Consider the following 18,308-nt stretch of genomic DNA (forward strand, 5'->3'; position numbering starts at 1 on the left):
TTATTCATTATAAATGTATAATTTCAATAATGTCACGAACGATAAACATTTTTACCCCTAACTCCGATTGGCACTCCACTCCTTTGTGCGGTGGTAACGGATGCTTCCTCCTTTCCCATTACATGGTTCATATGCATAATATAATATAATATAATATAAAACAATGTAATATAATAAACAATAATATAATATAAAGCAACATAATATAATGTAATATAACACAATACAGTCAACTCTCCCTTGACGGACATCGAAAGTTTCATAGAGCTGTGAGGTATTAAGATTTTGACCCTAGGCTAGTTCAGTCTTATATCCATACCTTCGAAAGAAAAGTTTAAGTTGGCTATCATGTTCATCGTTGTTTCACCTATCCTGAAGCGAAATATATTATAAGTTATACAATTAATCATTATTTATGCGTCATCCAATGAAGTAAATAGAATTTCAATCATCATCTCTGAACAATATCCTCGATGTAAGAGGTCCTATTCACCAATATCATAAAACTTCAGGAGCTGGGTGGGTTTCCTTCAGATGTTACAGCTCATACAAAATTCATAGAACACTGAAAAAAAAACATTACAAGGGAATAGGTTGTGCCGAAAGTGGTGGACTTCTGGAATTAAATTGTTTATTTCAATTTCATCATACTGCCCATAAAGGAATAACTGTCCCATATACAAAAGAAGGCTTTGAGAAAATCGCACAGTTTGTCTTTTCAAACAAATGTTCATTTAACACAACCAGGTTTTGCAGTTCCTATTTGGGTTGCTAAGTTCATCTATAGACTATTTTTTAAATGGACTACAACAACTTAGTATATTCCCACAACATTTTAAAAGAAAGTATGTTAATTATTATATGCATAGTAAATTATATAGTAAAACATGATGTTACGATGAAAAAAGGTGTTGGTTCTAAAATCCATATGGGACAATTATGCCTTTAAGGGTAAATATCTTATTAAATTATTTGCGAATGTTGGTTCAGTGATTTTAGATCTGCGTATTAGCGCATCGCATAGTTCCTCATGCATTCTATTGGAGATCTACTAGGGTAAATCGCCAAATGTTGAACGGTTAAGATAGACGTTTTTATGCTATTTGATTTTAATGGAAATTCTGATAGAAAGGTTGCTAAAAAAAAGCATTCAATACTGTAGGCGATTGTTTAACATTATTCCTGTTACATTTTTGGCACTTTAATGTCCATTTTGAATTAAAAAAATATATATTTAGAAAGATAGTTCTATACCCAATTGTTGAACGCATACATAACCCATCTTATCCTAATGTTGAACGATTGTCGCCAAATGTTGACCGCTTTACTCCCGCATTCATTCAACTTTCAAGTTCGCGCTCCTCGTCGGTTGTGAGGACAGGGTAAGGTCCGCGAAGCACTTTCCCTGACTACTCTGGGCTGAGACGGAAGTGAATCGTCCCCTTCGGCACTCCATAGACTTAAGCGGCTTCTCCTAATGTATATTACCTTCGACATTACAGCATCAATCGCGAGATTGAGGTTATACTCCGGATAAATTGGCAGCAGATGCGTAATTTCAATCATGATGTAAACAAACAAACGGTGATGGCATTGCCCGGATAAAAACGTATCATTCAGTGAATAGAATAAACCATTAATGTACAATATAACGTATTGGATACAATACAGCGTATTGTAATTGAATGTCGAAGCAATATTATTCATGTTTGGATATACAATTCAAAAACAATATAATATGTTGTAACAGAACATTGTATTGTTTTTAATTGGTTTTATACCTTACAATTTTGGTCAAATTTCTATTTTCGCGTAAAACAACTGTTGCTTTTTTCTATGTAGCTTTGCTGAAAGAAATAAACAAAACAAGTTCAAAAAGCAAGAAATGTTGGGTGGAAAATATTCAAAAAGTCAAAATAAGTAGTTTTTTAGAAGTCACTTGATATTAGCTGACATGCAACCATGATACAGTTTGTTGAATTGTTTTTGTATTGTACAACAATACACGAATTGCTTATCAAGACAATACATGAACAATATATCATATTGTGTTTTCAAAATATTTGTATAAGAAAATATCTATATTTGTATTGTTACGATACTTAACCACCCATACATTATATTGCAAAAATCTCATATACCATACAGTGAACTGTTGAAAACAATATATTGTACTGTGATTGTATTGTCATTTCACAAAATACTGTATTGTATTTCCAATATATTGAATGGTACTGTTTCAATACGTTATATTGTTTTTGTATTGTATTTTTTATCCGGGTGATGCCATAGTGAAGATAGCGAAATTCGAAAAAGATTCAGGATATAGCCAGGGATGCCATTAATTATACTTTACTGAATTGCGTTTTTCATCATTGAAACAGACAGCGTTATAGGATTTTTTATAATAATTATTCAACAGATATTTAAAGCAATAACCAATACTATATTGTGTAATGCAACATTCCATTTGAATATAGGTATTTGCTACGAAAATTGAAAATCTGGCAATACTGTTGATGAAACCAAGACGGTCATGTTATGCTAGTGTTCAACAATTGGAAAATGTGCAATTGAAAATGTTTTTATGTGATTAATAGGTACGAGTAAATTGTACGGATGTTTAGAAAATAACTATAGTAGACTTTTAATGATATCGTGAATAGGTGCTTAACCCAATAAGCAGCCCCAGCTTAAGTTTTTTTCTAAGAGAATTGCAATTTTCGTTTCACCTACCGATAAAAAATTTCAATCAATATTTCGTTTAATAAATTAATGTGCTAATTAAATTTATTGTGTCCAATAGTACAGCTAACTTACAAAATAATATGTATAATTTATTGAAACTGTTTGAAAATGGTTCAATTTCCTGTTTTAACATGGTTTTTACAGATCGTTCAACATTTGGGTACCGTTCAACAATTAGCGAATTACCCTATCTGGAATTTGAAAACAAGATGTTTTTATGGTATATAATAAGCACAGACAAACAGACGTAACACTTAGAACAAATCTCTATAAAAATCATAGTCACGAGGACATCTAAAATCGATATGTTTGGCCGACGGACCAACAGATGGCACTAGTGTGTAAACGTCAAACGCGAACAAAAACGATACGAGCGCATAGCTAAGGATAAATATTCGTATAAAATCGAAAAATAACGCTAGTATTATTATTTTTACATCATCTGAAAGCTTTTTATCTTGGTTTTGTGGGAAAAATATGAAAACTACGAAAACTCATATGTTTGTATTTATTATCGTTTGTGCCACTTTAGGAATACATGTACCTATAGAAGCACTATTTCTAATTTCTGTTCCTATAGTAACACCAGCACCACGGCGTTGGCAAAATACTAATCAAAACTGTATTTTTACAAAACTTTTATATTTTTCCTACAAAGTGTGGATTAAAAGCTTTTGTTTAGTGTAAAAAAGTTCTTAATTCATCAATTATTTCGTATAATAAAAAATAGTTTCTATCAGTAGTGCTACTATAGGAACAATAGGTTTACTCTAGGGCCTAGGCGCTAGGGAGCTCAAATTTTAAGCAAAACAAATTATTTAGATTATTTTTTGAACAAAATTAAGCTGTGTATCAATGGTGCTTAGATAAATAGCTCCTGACCGTCATGTCAAAAAATATTTTGAAAAGATTTATAGCAAAACGGGCGTAAAAAGCCACTAGTGCGACTATAGGGAACTGTCCACTAAGGGAACACCGACCCTACTGATTTTTTTATAATAAAAAATATAATGCGCCGAGACCTACAGTGTGTGCCGATGAAAAATGACCGATTTTTATTTTCAAAAAAATATATCTCAAAAACTAAGATTGTATGTTACTTTCTATCGCAGAAAATTTGACAGTAAACGTAATATTTTCTGAACTTTCAAGAAAAAATAAAAAGAGCAATAGCTTGTTTTGTCCCGAGGCCTTCAAAACACGAAAAAACGGATTTTTTTTTGTATTTTTTTATGTTAAAAAAACAATGTGCGTGAAATTTTATATTTTTCTTGAAAAGTCAAAATCTTTAGCTTTCATTTCGTCACGTGTATCCTTATTTCGTATAAAGAACAAAAGAGCAAATTTTCGGAATTCGGTCACCCACTAGATCGGTGTTTCATGGAATGGCTGAATATAGATTTATTTTGTGCAAATGTTGAAATTACGGAGAATGGTTTTCAGAAACAAACAAAAAAACATATTTCGCTTTGTAAATCAAACATTGAAGTTGATTAAAATAAACTTGATGAAAATTATCGTTAGAATAGAAGAAAAGGCAAATATAACACATTATGTTATATTTTTGGTCAAATATTTTTTATATATAGCGGTTCCCACAAAATTCTATCATAATATGATATGTACATCGGTTGTATGACATTTGCCAGAAAGTCGTTTGCCAGAATCAATTTGCCAGAATGGATCATTTGCCAGAAAACCATTTGCCAGAAAGGACCATTCCCCAAAAAGTCATTCCCCAGAAAGACCATTTCCCAGAAAAAAATACTTCCTTACTTTGCTTTGTATAGCAATACTTAGGCATGTAAAATCCTTCGAATTATTATGCTTTTCAGCGTACGATATATTTGGAAATTATTGTTATCTTATATATTTGTTTTGTAAGATTTTTAGATTTTTGTTTGATCAGATGTAGCTATTCAATAAGACCAAGCTGAGGGACGTGGGTTCAAATACCACCGGTCGATGATCTTTTCGGATTAGAAATTTTCTCGATTCCCCAGGGCATTGAGTATAATATTTATAACTGCTATACGATAAGCACATGAAAATGATCAAGTGGCAATAAAAGCCCTCAGTTAATAACTGTGTAAGTGCTCGTTAGAACACTTAGCTGAAAAGTAGGCTCTGTCGCAGTTGAGACGTAACGTCAGATAAGAAGTTAAACTTCCGAAGTTTTCATAGTTTCTAAGAAATAACTATTTTGTAATGTTATTATGATCATTTTCCATACTATTTCATTCAAGCTATTATAGGCAACTGTATTTTCAACATTGTCATTATGATTTTCCCTACTTTAAATGTTATGTTGTTCTTCAGGGCTAACAAATACAAGGACTTATATGGTTCATAGGAGATTTACCCTTCTTTATATCATTGACTGTTCTTTATATTTGTACTGAAAAGGTGTTTTGCTGCCTGCAGCTAACAGTTATATAAACAATATTATGTCAACTCAATTTTCAACAACTAGACTGCTGTGAATCGCAAGTCAATCCCATCTCTAAAATGTAGGCATTGAGAAAATGGGCTGTGAAGTTTTCAAACTCGTTTTCCATACGAATATTCAAAAAATTCCAGGGGATTGAAACATGTTCCAATCTTAATGAAACTTTCACAACTTGATTTTAACCATGACGTTTATCTAATTTGTAATCTTCAAAGGCTTAAGTGATTACTAAAACATAAATCTTCATAACTGACTTGTTTCGTTACAGCAAGAGACTGAATAAATAAAAAAAAATCTGTGAATTTTTCGGTTTCCACCGTGCATCATGGCCACGTACCAACCCCTCAAGGGATTTCTGAATATCCCAGGTACCAGATAGCAGAAATACTGAAGATTGAAGGGTTTTTTGGTAGCCTGTTGCAAATTGTGTAAAATTATTTTAAAACAAAAACACACGTGGGTCAAATTAAGATTTAAAAAGTTTAACTTATTTTTCAATGTTTGAATCATGTATATAAATTTAAAACCAAAAGAACGTTGGGCTGAGTCATTAGATTTATACTGTTATAATTATTATTATTATTTATAATTTTCCATTCTTTCAATAAGAGGCTTTTTTTTTAGTTTTTTTGCGATATTTCGTAAAGATACATTTCAACAATATTCATTCGACTAAAATTATTCATGCTAAACGTCTCAGCTCTTTTTTCTCAGGTCAGCTATATAATAATCTTACATCAGTTCTGCGACACACCTTGGATGTTGTAAAAACTGCATAAAATTGTATGCGAAGGATTGTAACAAAATAAACTAAATTACATGAATCGATCAATCGCGTTGTTTTATATTTGTTATTACATTACAATGATATGAATATTATTTGGCGCAACATTTGCGACGCGATTTATGTACTGCAGAAGTGACGTTAAATTTCAATTCATTTTTCGCTGTAACTGTGCAGTACTATATACTTTGCTATACAATGTTTCATGACCTAAGTACAAATAATATGAATAAATTCAAGATACCAAAATAGCAAGTATCGAAAAAATTTGGTAGTCTCAAATTTTCTATAAATTTGTGGATCAATAGATATCAAGGTTGAAAATAAATTTAAAAAAATGATTCTGGGGAATGGTTTTCTGGCAAATGGTCCATTCTGGGGAATGGCTTTCTGGTGAATGGTACATTCTGGCAAATGGTTTTCTGGAAAAAATCATTCTGGCGAATTGTTTCTGGCAAATGGTTTTCTGGCAAATGTCACACAATCATGTACATCATATTCTAATATAAATAAATAAATAAATATGAAGTTTTTTACGAGATGAGTAATTCCGATCAATGTTACCCCTCTACTCAATGATACCCCGGACTACGGTACGAAGATACACTATACCAGGCCTGCTTAAGTTTTTTGAGCCACAGGCCAAATCTCAGCAACACAACTTGGTGGCAACCCAATTTTTGTTGTTGTCCTCAAATAAATCCATTTTCATAAAATCGAAAAAATGTCAGTCAATTAAAAAACTTATTTTGTGAGAATTTAAACAAACTACTTGCTGCTGAGCACCTTTACCGATGGTTTTTTGAGCATTGGTTAGGCCCAGTTATTTTTTTTTATTTTTAAATTCTTTCCCCAAAAAAACCAGAACCGATACTGGATTCCCAGGATCTACTCTGTAATCCAACAATTCACACCGGAATCCTAGGATCCACATGGAATTCCAGGATTCACCATCGAAATCAATAATCTAATTTGCATTCCCAGGATCCACACTGAAATCGCAAGATCCACACTGGAATCCCAGGGTACACTTTTGAATCTCAAGATCCTCACTAAAATTTCAGGTTACGTACTGGAATTCAAAGATCCACAATGACTCAGTACCATCCACAACACAGTTCCAGGAGCCGCACTGAAATACAAAAAAAAAAACACTGGAATCCCAATTTACATTTAAGAAGCCTAGAATGTACTATGAAGTAAAGCAATCCACACTAGAATCCTAGGATCTAAACTGAAACCCAAAGATTCAGACTAAAACACCAGGATTCCGCACTGGATTCCCCGGATCCATACTGGAAACCCAGAATCCACACTGAAATAACAGTATCCACATCTATACTGAAATGTTAGGGTCACCAATGGAATTCCAGGATCTACACTGAAAACCTAGTATTCAAACTGTAATAAAAAAAAATCCACACTGGAATCTCAAGTTCTACACTGGAATCTCAGCATCCACACTGGAACCCCAGAATCAATACTAAAATCCCGGAATCCACACTAGAATACCAGGATTCACAAAGGAATACGAAGATCCACACTGGAATCCCAGAATCCACACTAAAATGTCAGAATCTACACTAGAATATCAGAATCCATACTGGAAACCCAAGGATCCACAGTGGAATTCCACTATCAACTCTCCAATCTTAGGATCCATATTGAAATACCAGGATCCATACTGTTACACCAGGATCCACACTTGAATCCCAATGTTGTAACTGAAATCCTAGCATCCACACTGAATTTCCAACATTCACATTAGAGTCCTAGAATCCACAAAGCATTCTCTGGATCCATACTGAAATCCTGGGATCCACATTCGAATATCAGTATCCACACAGGAATCCCAGAATCCACACATAAAATCCAGGATCTACACTTGAATACCAGGTGCTCCACTGGAACACGAGGATTTACAGGATTCCCATAATCCACACCGGTATACCACGATCTATACGGGAATCTAAGAATCTACACTGGAAACCTAGGATCCCTGCCGAAATCCATTGAAATTTTGCGTTTCAAATTACATTCACAGGATTCACATATAAATCCTACGGTCCTCGCTACAATCCCTGGATCCACACATGAAACCCAGGATCTACAGTGAAAATCGGAGCTCTACACTGAAATCACAGGATACACACTGGAATCCCAGAATTCATATTGAAATCCAAATCAAAATTCCACATTTTGATCCCAAGATTTACATTGTTATTAAAGGATACACACTGAAATATCGGAATTCAGGTTGGAATCTCAGAATTCATGCTGTGATTCCAAGATTCACACTGAAATTTCAAGATTAAGACTTTAATCCTAAGATTTACACTCTTACCAAAGGGTTCACACAGAAATACCAAAATACATTCAGGAAGTTCAGGATCCACACTGGATTCCCAGGATCTACACGGAGATCTCAAGAACTACACTGGAAGACTTGGATTCACACTGGAATTCCAATACCCACACTGGAATTCCAATACCCACTCTGGGATCCAAGGATCAACTCTAAAATCCTTCAATCTACACTACAATCCCAGGAAAAAAAGGTATTCACACTGAAATACCAGAATCCACACTGTTGTTCTGGGATCCAAACTGGTATCCCAAGACCCACATTGAAATCCTGCAATCCTCATTATTATCTACATTGTTCCACAAAGGATTGTTCCAGGATTCATATTTTTATCAATGGATTCACACTGAAATACCAATATTTACACTGGAGTTTCAGCATCCACACTAGAATCCCTAGTCCCACAATGATTTTCACCGATTCACACAACAATCCTAACTGGAATACTGAAATACCAGGATCCATATTGGAATCCCAGGATTGCACTGAAAACCTGCGATCCACAATACAATCCCAGAATCCACACGTAATTCCTACTATCTAAATTACAATCCCAGGATCCAAAATGTAATCGCAGGATCCACACTAGAATCCATGATCTGCACTGAAATCCCAGGATCCATTCTAAACTCTCAGAATTAACATTGGAATCTTGGAATCCTCACCGGCTTCTAGAATCCATTCCACAATCTTTCATCTCAATTATTGTAACATAAGACGAGCGTATTAATGCCAACAAAAGCTGCTGACAAAACAAATCAACAAAAATTAAATATTTTGTGTTTACATCGCAACCTAGTGGAAGAAACCTGAATTTAAAATCCTGTCATTAGACTACCCTTGAGCTTTTTACAACTTTGCCGAAGATACCATCCATCCATTCTGTCTAAAAACTTTACTGTTTACATAAAAGTAACTGATCCCAAAATAGATCACTGGGCGTTATTGGGCTAATTAGACTACGATTTCTGCAGTTTTCGACAATGTCTAGTATTGGGTGCTGTCCTATACTGGGGGATTTCTCCTAATTCTCTAAAGCTTCTTACTTCACAAGTGATACATTTCCGTTTGCTACAGTGATTTCAAATCTAAATTCAAGCGAATTAGATAAAAAATCTTCCATAATAATCAACAAATCTAAAAGTAAGCACTAAATAACAGTGGTTAAATATTCAAAACAATCTTTTTCGCATTTTTTAAGTTTTTTTTTTAATTTCCTTAGAAAAATGGTTAAAGTACTACAAAGTAAAGCTATGCTGAAAGTGTCTGGGTTCGATTCCCGGTCGATCCAGGATCTTTTGTAATGGAAAATTCGTATCGTATACACGATATACGAAAGCGAAAATGGCAACTTTGGCAAAGTAAGCTCTCAGTAAATAACTGTGGAAATGTACATTGGAAACTAAGCTGGGAGGCAGGCTCTGTCCCAGTGAGAACGTAATGCTAAGAAGAAGAAGACAGACGATGCATCAAATATATCTATCGATTTGTCAAGCTTCACCTAGACAAAAGCTTGCAAGGATACCACATAGGCATTCATCTCACAACAGTTGTATGTGAAGCGTACTGCTGGCTACTCCCGCAATGTATACCCAATCTGTACATAAACCCATTTTCCCCCAACAACTATCATGGTGACCCACCCCACAGCAAAAAGCCGAATTTGTCAATTCAATGATTTTAGATCGTGACTTCCTTTCGGTGTCGTCCTGCTTGTGTAAATATAGAAAATAGCTATATCAATCCATTCGAGAGGGCTTCTACCTCAACACGTTCACCACTCACTCAACGATTGAGTCACACAATCCTGCAACACGTTGAAAAGTGTTAAAATCAACAAAAATTAATCAAAATTTTTATTTATCTTCCGCTTTCGGTACACCATCCGCATCGTTTTAAAATGGCTTTCTTGTGTTTATTCTGTATACAGAAAGCATATTGTGCCACGCATCCGGACCAGTTTTCAGGAACGCGCAAAACCATCAATCCAGAGGTAAAAAAGGGGTGAATGGGCGTTGAGCCCAAAAGTGAGCATTAGAGTTGCAGCCGCTTTGAAGTGCCAAAAGTTTTCCAATCAAAACACCGTGAAACGGGTTGACGCGTGCATGCGATTTCCATTTCAATGCTACGCTGACGGGGAAAGAATAACAAGCTCAAGTGTTTATTCTTTAAAATCGGCTTTCGGTAGATTAGCCGCGTTTTACACTTCACCGTGACGAAAATTTCATTTATTATGTCAATGAGAGTAACGACAATCTTTTCATAAGTTTATTTTGTTGTAAACGTGGAAAAAATTAAAGTTTAGCTTTACTTTTTATAAATTTTCTGATTTTTAAAACCAGAGAGACTCAAATTTGAAACTGAAATTCTTGGCTAATTTCCCAACCTACTCTTCCCGCTTCCTTATAAAAATATTAAGTAGTAACAGTTTAATTTAGCTTGCAGAAGTGACAATTCATCTGTGCTGAAAACAAAAAGAGATGGCAAACGGTATAGTTATTTTTGCAATTTCTCATCGTAATAGGCTGTTTTTATCACGCCAATCTGTCATGAAACGGCCTACTTTCCTGCACTGAATTATGCAGTGCTTCAATTATCATTACGCATCTGAAACCAGTGCTGTAATGATTCATTACGCAACGCTTTCTCATTACACAATTATTTTGAGTTGCGTAATAAATCATTACACTACAATATTTCAAAAATTGTAAAATAATGGTGAATGCATTCCGATATAATTTGTGATACACTACGAGTTGTACGTAACTCGTTGCAGAACTCGATTTTTACAGCACTCGTCGTAATTATCCTACTCGGCAAGCAATTTACGACTCGTGCTGTAAAAATTATCATTCTGCAACTTGTTTCGTTAACTACTATTATGTAACAAGTTGCAAAATGATGATTTTTTCAGCATGAGTCGTACATTTATCAAACGAGGCTTGCCGATTGAAGTTCGATTTCAAAATTAACTTTGTTATTCCAGTGAAAGTTTAGTTTCAACATTTCGCATTGCAAAATACAACAATATTTTTAATTCTCGTTTTTGAAAAAAAAAAAAAAGGAACGGTACATCTTTTTGAGTTGTTGCAATATTATGGATTGGAGACCCAAAATAACTATGCAGTTCTAAAATAATATGGTAAAGTGGTGGAGAGGGGTGGTTCGGTTTGTTTTTTTTTTATTTTTTAAAACCGAATTAAAAAGTAGTAGTACCTTTAATTTCCGCCCTAATTGCTTATCTTTTGACAGATAGGATAAGGTGGGGCAAATGATTGACCTTAGTGGAATAACCAATATTTCCAGAAAATTTACAGCGGTTATCCAAGAAACCAATCAAATTTCTTCAGTGCTGTGCGTAGGGTAGAAGCACCGGTTTTGGCCATACACCGGTTGTAGCCATAGTGGATTATACACCGTTTTACATAGCCAATCAGCATGGAACCTTTTGTGTTCAGTAGATCACATTCATATGATAGAGCTATATTCATTTACTCGTCCAAATTGATTTAAAACATAAGAAAAACAATTCATTTTCCTTATAATTTAAACTTCCATACACCTAATTTGGCCAGGGCACTCCTAATTTGGCCACTCTCATGAGAAATCAATACAATTGGCCAATTTAGGAACCGAAGTTAAATCTCTGGCCGAAACTGGTTCCGTTGGCCTATATTGACCAACGGGATTTCCATAGCGAAAAAATGGTTTAAGCTCAGTTTTATTATTTTACACACATAGGGTAGATGTACCAATAGTGGAGGTACTAAGCACTATTGAACTTCATTTAACCTCCTAAATTCAAGAAGCGCAATTAATGTACATGTTAATGTTGTAACGGGAAGTAACGACCATTCATTCAATGAGAAAAATGATTTCATCACAGTAATCCACGGCATGTCAGTGAAAAATAATACCTCCACTATTGGTACACTGTTCCTTTAGTTGCGGTATATTTTTAATTTGTGTTCCTATAGTTGCGGTATCCGTGGTTTTCTTATGAGATCCTCCACTATAGGAACACTTTACCACAACTATTGGTACAAGCAAGAACAGTTTTAGAAATTTAAGTGACATTTCATCAGTTTAAAGCACGTTTTTTCAACTATTCCGTGTATCAACAAGCCAACACGTCGATTGGCAGTGTCAGTTCTGTGGCTAATGTAATAAAATCAGTGAAAACGGCACTACCGCAACTATAGGAACACCCACAACTAAGGGAACACTTACCCTAATATGGATTGAAAGCTTGCATATGACATATTTGTAGTATTAATACGGCTTGCAATTTAATTTTTATTGAAATTTTCTCTTAGGCTGGCCAAAACCGGTGCTTTTACCCTACACGAATTCTCTCTGCTCATGGATGTTTTTTTAACTACCTAAACCAATAAAACAGTACTTCTCAATGCTACAGCATCAGTGCTTTTCAGTGCTAAAATAAAAAAAACGGTACTTGTCAGTGCTACTAAAACAGTACTTTTCAGTACTATTTTTTCTACTATTGTTCGCTTTACGATCCTTGTTTGGACCCGTGCCTTCGATTTTTCGTTAGACCCATTGGCGAAAGCTAGCGGTGGTAATCCTTCTTGGACACCGTCTTGGGAAAAAACCTCTCGAAGGTCACGTCTTCTTTCGTTCATTCACTAAACACGGTTGTAACTACATACAACTGGAAGGGTGAATCTCTGAATTCATAACTTCCTTCCAAAAAAGAGGGGTTTAAAACTGTCACTAAACGTGGCACGAATGGAAGAAAGGACGTTTCTCAGGAATGCGAACTTTCTTCCAAGGGTGAAATGGATAATGTTGATAATTGCATCGAAAAGAGCCAGTAGTTCGATGCTCTAGACAAATTTTCCGAACACCAGATCGAATCCCAGGCTTTTTGATTCAAGTGAGGAAGCAAAGAGTGTCGCCTATCGTGGTCAGTTGTTCCGAATTTGGGGGATTTAGACAAGAGGTATTGAACTCTATTACGAGAATCAAGGTTTCCTCCCAAATCGCAAAGAAAGGAGACTGTCGCGTTTTGCCGGAAACTCTTAAAGATAGCGAACTTCTTCTCAAACATCTTGAAGAGAAGAAGCACAATATTTTACTTATGACGACAAAACTGAACGTTTGTTCAAAGTCGTCTTGAAAGGTCTCTCAAGTGACTATAAGTCACCTGAAGAGATCAAAAATGGAATAAATGATTTACTTGGATTTTCCCCAGTCCAAGTAATTATTATGAAAAAGAGAACCCAATCTGGCATTCTTCGGAAACGGCTTTCTCAAGAATATTATTAATTCTGTTCCGTACAGAATAAGCCGTAAACATGTGCGACTTCAAACGCATCCGAATGTGGTCCCTTATCCAGCCACCGTGACTTCGCCACTGAGTTCACGAGTATCAATAGTGAGCGTGAGTACCATGCACACTGGGCCAGGAGCAGAATTTAGCCAGACAAAACCTCAGCTTTAGAGGTGCATTTCTCCGGGATGGTGTCAAAGGAGACTTATCTTGAATTTATTTTTATCCTTGAAATTGATGATAAAAGTTAGTTGGAAATTTCGTCGCATAGGTGGCGCTGCGATGCAATCTTTTTTACTTCGTGCAAAGTTGTAGAACGTGTAAAAATAAGACAAGTTGTCGAAGACACCAAAGTTCTAGGACTTTAAATAATAAATGTTAGAAAATGTAAAAATCACTTAAATCTTACGTTTTTTACATTTTATACGTTGAAATCGTAAAATGTTTCATTTTAAACACATAGCAGGGTGCAAAATTAATTACAGTAGGCCTCAGCGGAGTTAATTCGGCTATTGCTGGGGAAGACAAAGGAGCCTCACAACAATAGAAAATTTCAAGACACTTTAGTACATGACTAACAAAAAGTATTTGATTAACAAATCTTAATTGACGCAATGGGCCAGAAATTTAGTAGTATAATGGTCAAATTAATTACAAATCTATTCTATGATTATTTTGAATTCAGATTTCTCAAACATATCAAAATATACATCCGGTAAACATTGACATTTGGTAGAACATTTCGGAACATCATTAAGTTTTTGCCAAAACTTGCAACTTTTAACCAAAACTTGAAATACAACTTTTAATCTGCATATAGGTCCCGTCGCAAATGTGCTGTATAACTAGGAGATCGACCAGTACAAGACAGTACTCAATATCGGACATTGTTCAAAATTTAAGATTTCATAATCCTAACAAGATGCTGTATTAGAAGCAACGTATGTTTACCTTGGATAACATCTCATTGAAATATGCTATTTTTAGAAGTTTAAAATGTTAGGAATCTAAAAATAAGCAACGTAGCGTCTTTTATATGAACATATTAAACAATCTTTTTGAATGAAAAGGAAAAACTTTGGGGGATATGGACTGCATGGTGAAATAAGGTATTCGGGGAGATTACATTCGGGGAGCTGGCGTTTGGAGAAAAAAGTGCAACCTTGAGCGGAATACTGTTGTAAAGTTGATGTGATCGGATTTACGGATTTTAGTACACAGCAAAATATAAGGTAATCTCTGATATCGTAATTTTTGGCTATGTATGAATAATCTAATATAACCGAATTCAATCATATCCATTTTACAACAATATTCCCCTCAAAAAGTAATCAGTTTCGATCGACGAAAATGCTAAGAAACCCATTATGTGTAGCATCACAAAACTTTTGACAAACTGAACTCACTCCCTTCAACGTGGTGAGATGACTGAAAGATATGAGACGCGTCTCTTACTCGCTAGTTCAGGGTTCGAATCCCTGTCAATGTTTTACATCTATTTTGTTACCTTATCAACCTATGAATTGCTAGACCCCGATTTTCAGCAATCGTCGGCTGGTTTTTACGTTTGAATGATGTAATTGTACACCATATTTGCGACGGGACTGATGTACACTGATGACAATTGCAAAGAGGTAGGCACCTATCCCACAAAATATTTATTCCTCATAAAAACAACGGGAAATTTGTAATGAAATTCGTCTGATATCCGTTGAAAATCTGTAGATTATTTCCACAATGTTTTGAGCAGCAAAACTAATATCCTTCTAAATGCGCTACCTGTTCCCATTCTTCGTGGTTGCCAAACGTATTTGAAATCCAACTTGAATTATTCTATTGACGATTTGTCATCAACTGTTTAGAAGAACTAATAATGAACACTGTCACTTTGAAAATTTGAACAAATTTTCACGAGATCCCTAGAAATGCACTCCTAAACGGTACTCTTCAGTGAAGAACACTAAACATCTAATTTCATCAAGTGATAGTATGTTTCACCAACGACGTTTCACTAAAATCCCGACGCAACTGTTTCGACCCGATGTTTCCACTCTAGACGGTAGGAACCGATTGATGTCACTTGCTCGATTGTTCCTGATAAACTGACTCCGGCTGTCCAGATTTCCCGCAATGGCACAGCCAGAAACGGTAGAAGCTGATTACCGACTGATGCTGTATTGACTTCATCACAATTCACATTTGCTACAGTTACCACTGGCATCAGCAACTCACTTCAACCGGAACGGCAGGCTCTCTTCCCATTTCCCTCTAGTTTCCAACAACACCCCATAAACCGCTTTTCACCTCATCATGTCGACTTTATCATTTGCCGTAGAGCGAGGAGCATTTTCCCCCTCTCCTTCAGCGGCAGTCAGAGCTGTATCCTTGCTCTCGAATCCTTATGTTCATGCTCACATCCCGCGTCATCGCTTTGGCTCTGACTGGCGCATCTACACAAAATCCAACACCAGTCAGTCATTTTCGTTTTTCCACCCGTTCAACCCACCGCACCGGCGATGTCACATTTCCCATTTCCCATTCCTAATGGCAAACGAGCGCACTCTGGCTCACTCTGAAGCTGTTCAAGCCAACCGCAGCATCCGACCAGCCAAACTCGGCAGCCCGTGATAAGATACTACTTCCAACTTTTTCTTTTTTACCACTCAAAATTGCAACTTTGCAACATATATAAAATAAAACATGTGACATTCATGTTGTATATATTGGCAGGAGGCGTGGCCACGGCGGTTGATATTCTCCATACTGTGATTTCCACCTGGCAAGGATATTGCCACTCTCTCGCAGAGGCGGAGCATGTTCTCTTCAATTTTACGTTACTACGCTCATTCATTCATTCATTCATAGCGATATTCAATCGTAAAGGACTCACCCATACCGTCGCACTTCCATAAAGGATCACACATACTTTCCCAAAAAGGACATCATAGGTCCATGGCAGCTCAATATGCTTTGGGATGAACGGGACCGTACGAAAACAATCTGGTCAATTTTTTGGCTTTCGACATTCCATTGTGTAGCTTTTGGGTGCCTTTCCAAAGAAGGGTATGATTGCAGTAGATTGTTGCCACTGATGAACGGTCAAACTGTACATACGCAGATCCAAAAGGTCAAAGCTAAGCAGAACGGACATGTAATTACGGGTGAGGAAGGTGAGTTTCCTTTTTGAAAATGAAAATGTTTTTGTGTAAAGAAAAGCACGTAGTTTAACAACAATGCAATCAAAATAAAATCGTGATCATAAATTTGATTAAAATATACTCGCTGAAAATTTTCTGAACAAATATCATTTAATGTTTATTTATATGAGACAGACAAAATTTCCATCAGAAAATCCTGCAGGATATTATTCAGAGTTTCGATTGATTCCTTTTTTTCAATCATCCTAACTAGATTAGCCTAGATTGAAGAACTAGACCAAAACTAGATTAGCCTAGATTGAAGAACTAGATCCTAACTAGATTCAATCATCCTAATCAACTAGACTAGTAACCCTTATTAATTTTGTGTGACTTAAGAACTTACACAAGTTTCATCTAAAGTTACTTCAAAATAAGCTTGAGAAATATTTCATGATTTTTTAAAAACATTTTCTCATCAACTTTCTGGGAAATTTTAAGTCACATATTTATGGAAAAAAATCGTGGAACGCTTGGACACATCTTTAAAGACTTCGTTGATAAATCTCAAGGAATTGAGTTATTCCTGGAGATATCTTCAGAAAAATTCCTAATTAGAATCTTAAAGAAATTCTAAAAGTCCATTTTGTAAGAAATTTCTCAAGCCACTTTTGGAGATTTTTCTTGTTGATTTTTCGAAGAAGTTCTAAGAGTCTTAAAGAATGTCTTAGGGAAATCAATGGAAAATCCTGGATGACTTAGAACTTCCTGGAAAACTATCTGAGACAATCTTTAAGAAATTCCTTATGATCTCGTAGTTAATTTAAGTGGTTATATTTGGAATAATTAAGGTTGTAATCCTGAAATATACAAAAAAAAATCTTTGATGAACTCCTTAGGAAAATTATTGAAAATATTCCATGGGAAATAATCACTGAAGGAACTTCTGAAGACGAGTTCACGGACTGTAAATTTCTCAAATAAATACATCTTTCCTATCCTTTGGGCAAATATAAGAAATAATTTCTGATGAAATTCCTTGAGAAAATTATTGAAAATGCATACCGTAATACGAGCAGTATTATTTATCGTAATGATACGAGGAATTAAAAAAAATATCAGAGAAATCTTTGGTCTCATTTCATGAGTAATCTCTTGACTCTTATCTCCTAGGTATTGTTTCGATGTTTTTTTTTGTATTACTGTTAGGTCTCTATTTCGTTTCTTATTTCTCAGGCAGTAGATCTGTTCCTATTTTCACGATACTCAGTCGCTATCCGTACAAAAAATAAATAATCTTTCGGTTATTTAAAAGTTGTATGGATTAATAGTTGTGTTTCCTTAGATAGATACCTAGATAGATTCAAATATGTAGTAGATTATTTTTTTAAACATTAACACATTTCAATGAAGTAATCAGGCTTTTTGCAGGAAATATGATTACAATTTTATGATTACAATTTAGAAAACAGCGGTAAACGTAATTCTTATTGTAAAAAATTGTCAGACGCAGAAGTCAATTTATTTCATTT

The 18,308-nt window shown here is 35.2% G+C and overlaps 1 protein-coding gene across 1 annotated transcript in view; it reads right to left on the minus strand.

Annotated features, from left to right (window-relative positions):
• LOC5566448 (nuclear receptor subfamily 2 group E member 1) overlaps positions 1-16,199 on the minus strand; it is a 58,177-nt gene extending 41,978 nt beyond the window's left edge. Inside the window, exon 1 of the mRNA XM_021844852.1 lies at positions 15,419-16,199. Coding sequence (XP_021700544.1) covers positions 15,419-15,428 — 10 coding nt within the window. The 5' untranslated portion in view covers positions 15,429-16,199. The remainder of the gene's footprint in view (positions 1-15,418) is intronic.
• Positions 16,200-18,308: the final 2,109 nt, after the last annotated feature.

Source organism: Aedes aegypti, chromosome 2 (assembly GCF_002204515.2).
Source record: "Aedes aegypti strain LVP_AGWG chromosome 2, AaegL5.0 Primary Assembly, whole genome shotgun sequence".
Lineage (NCBI taxonomy): Eukaryota > Metazoa > Arthropoda > Insecta > Diptera > Culicidae > Aedes > Aedes aegypti.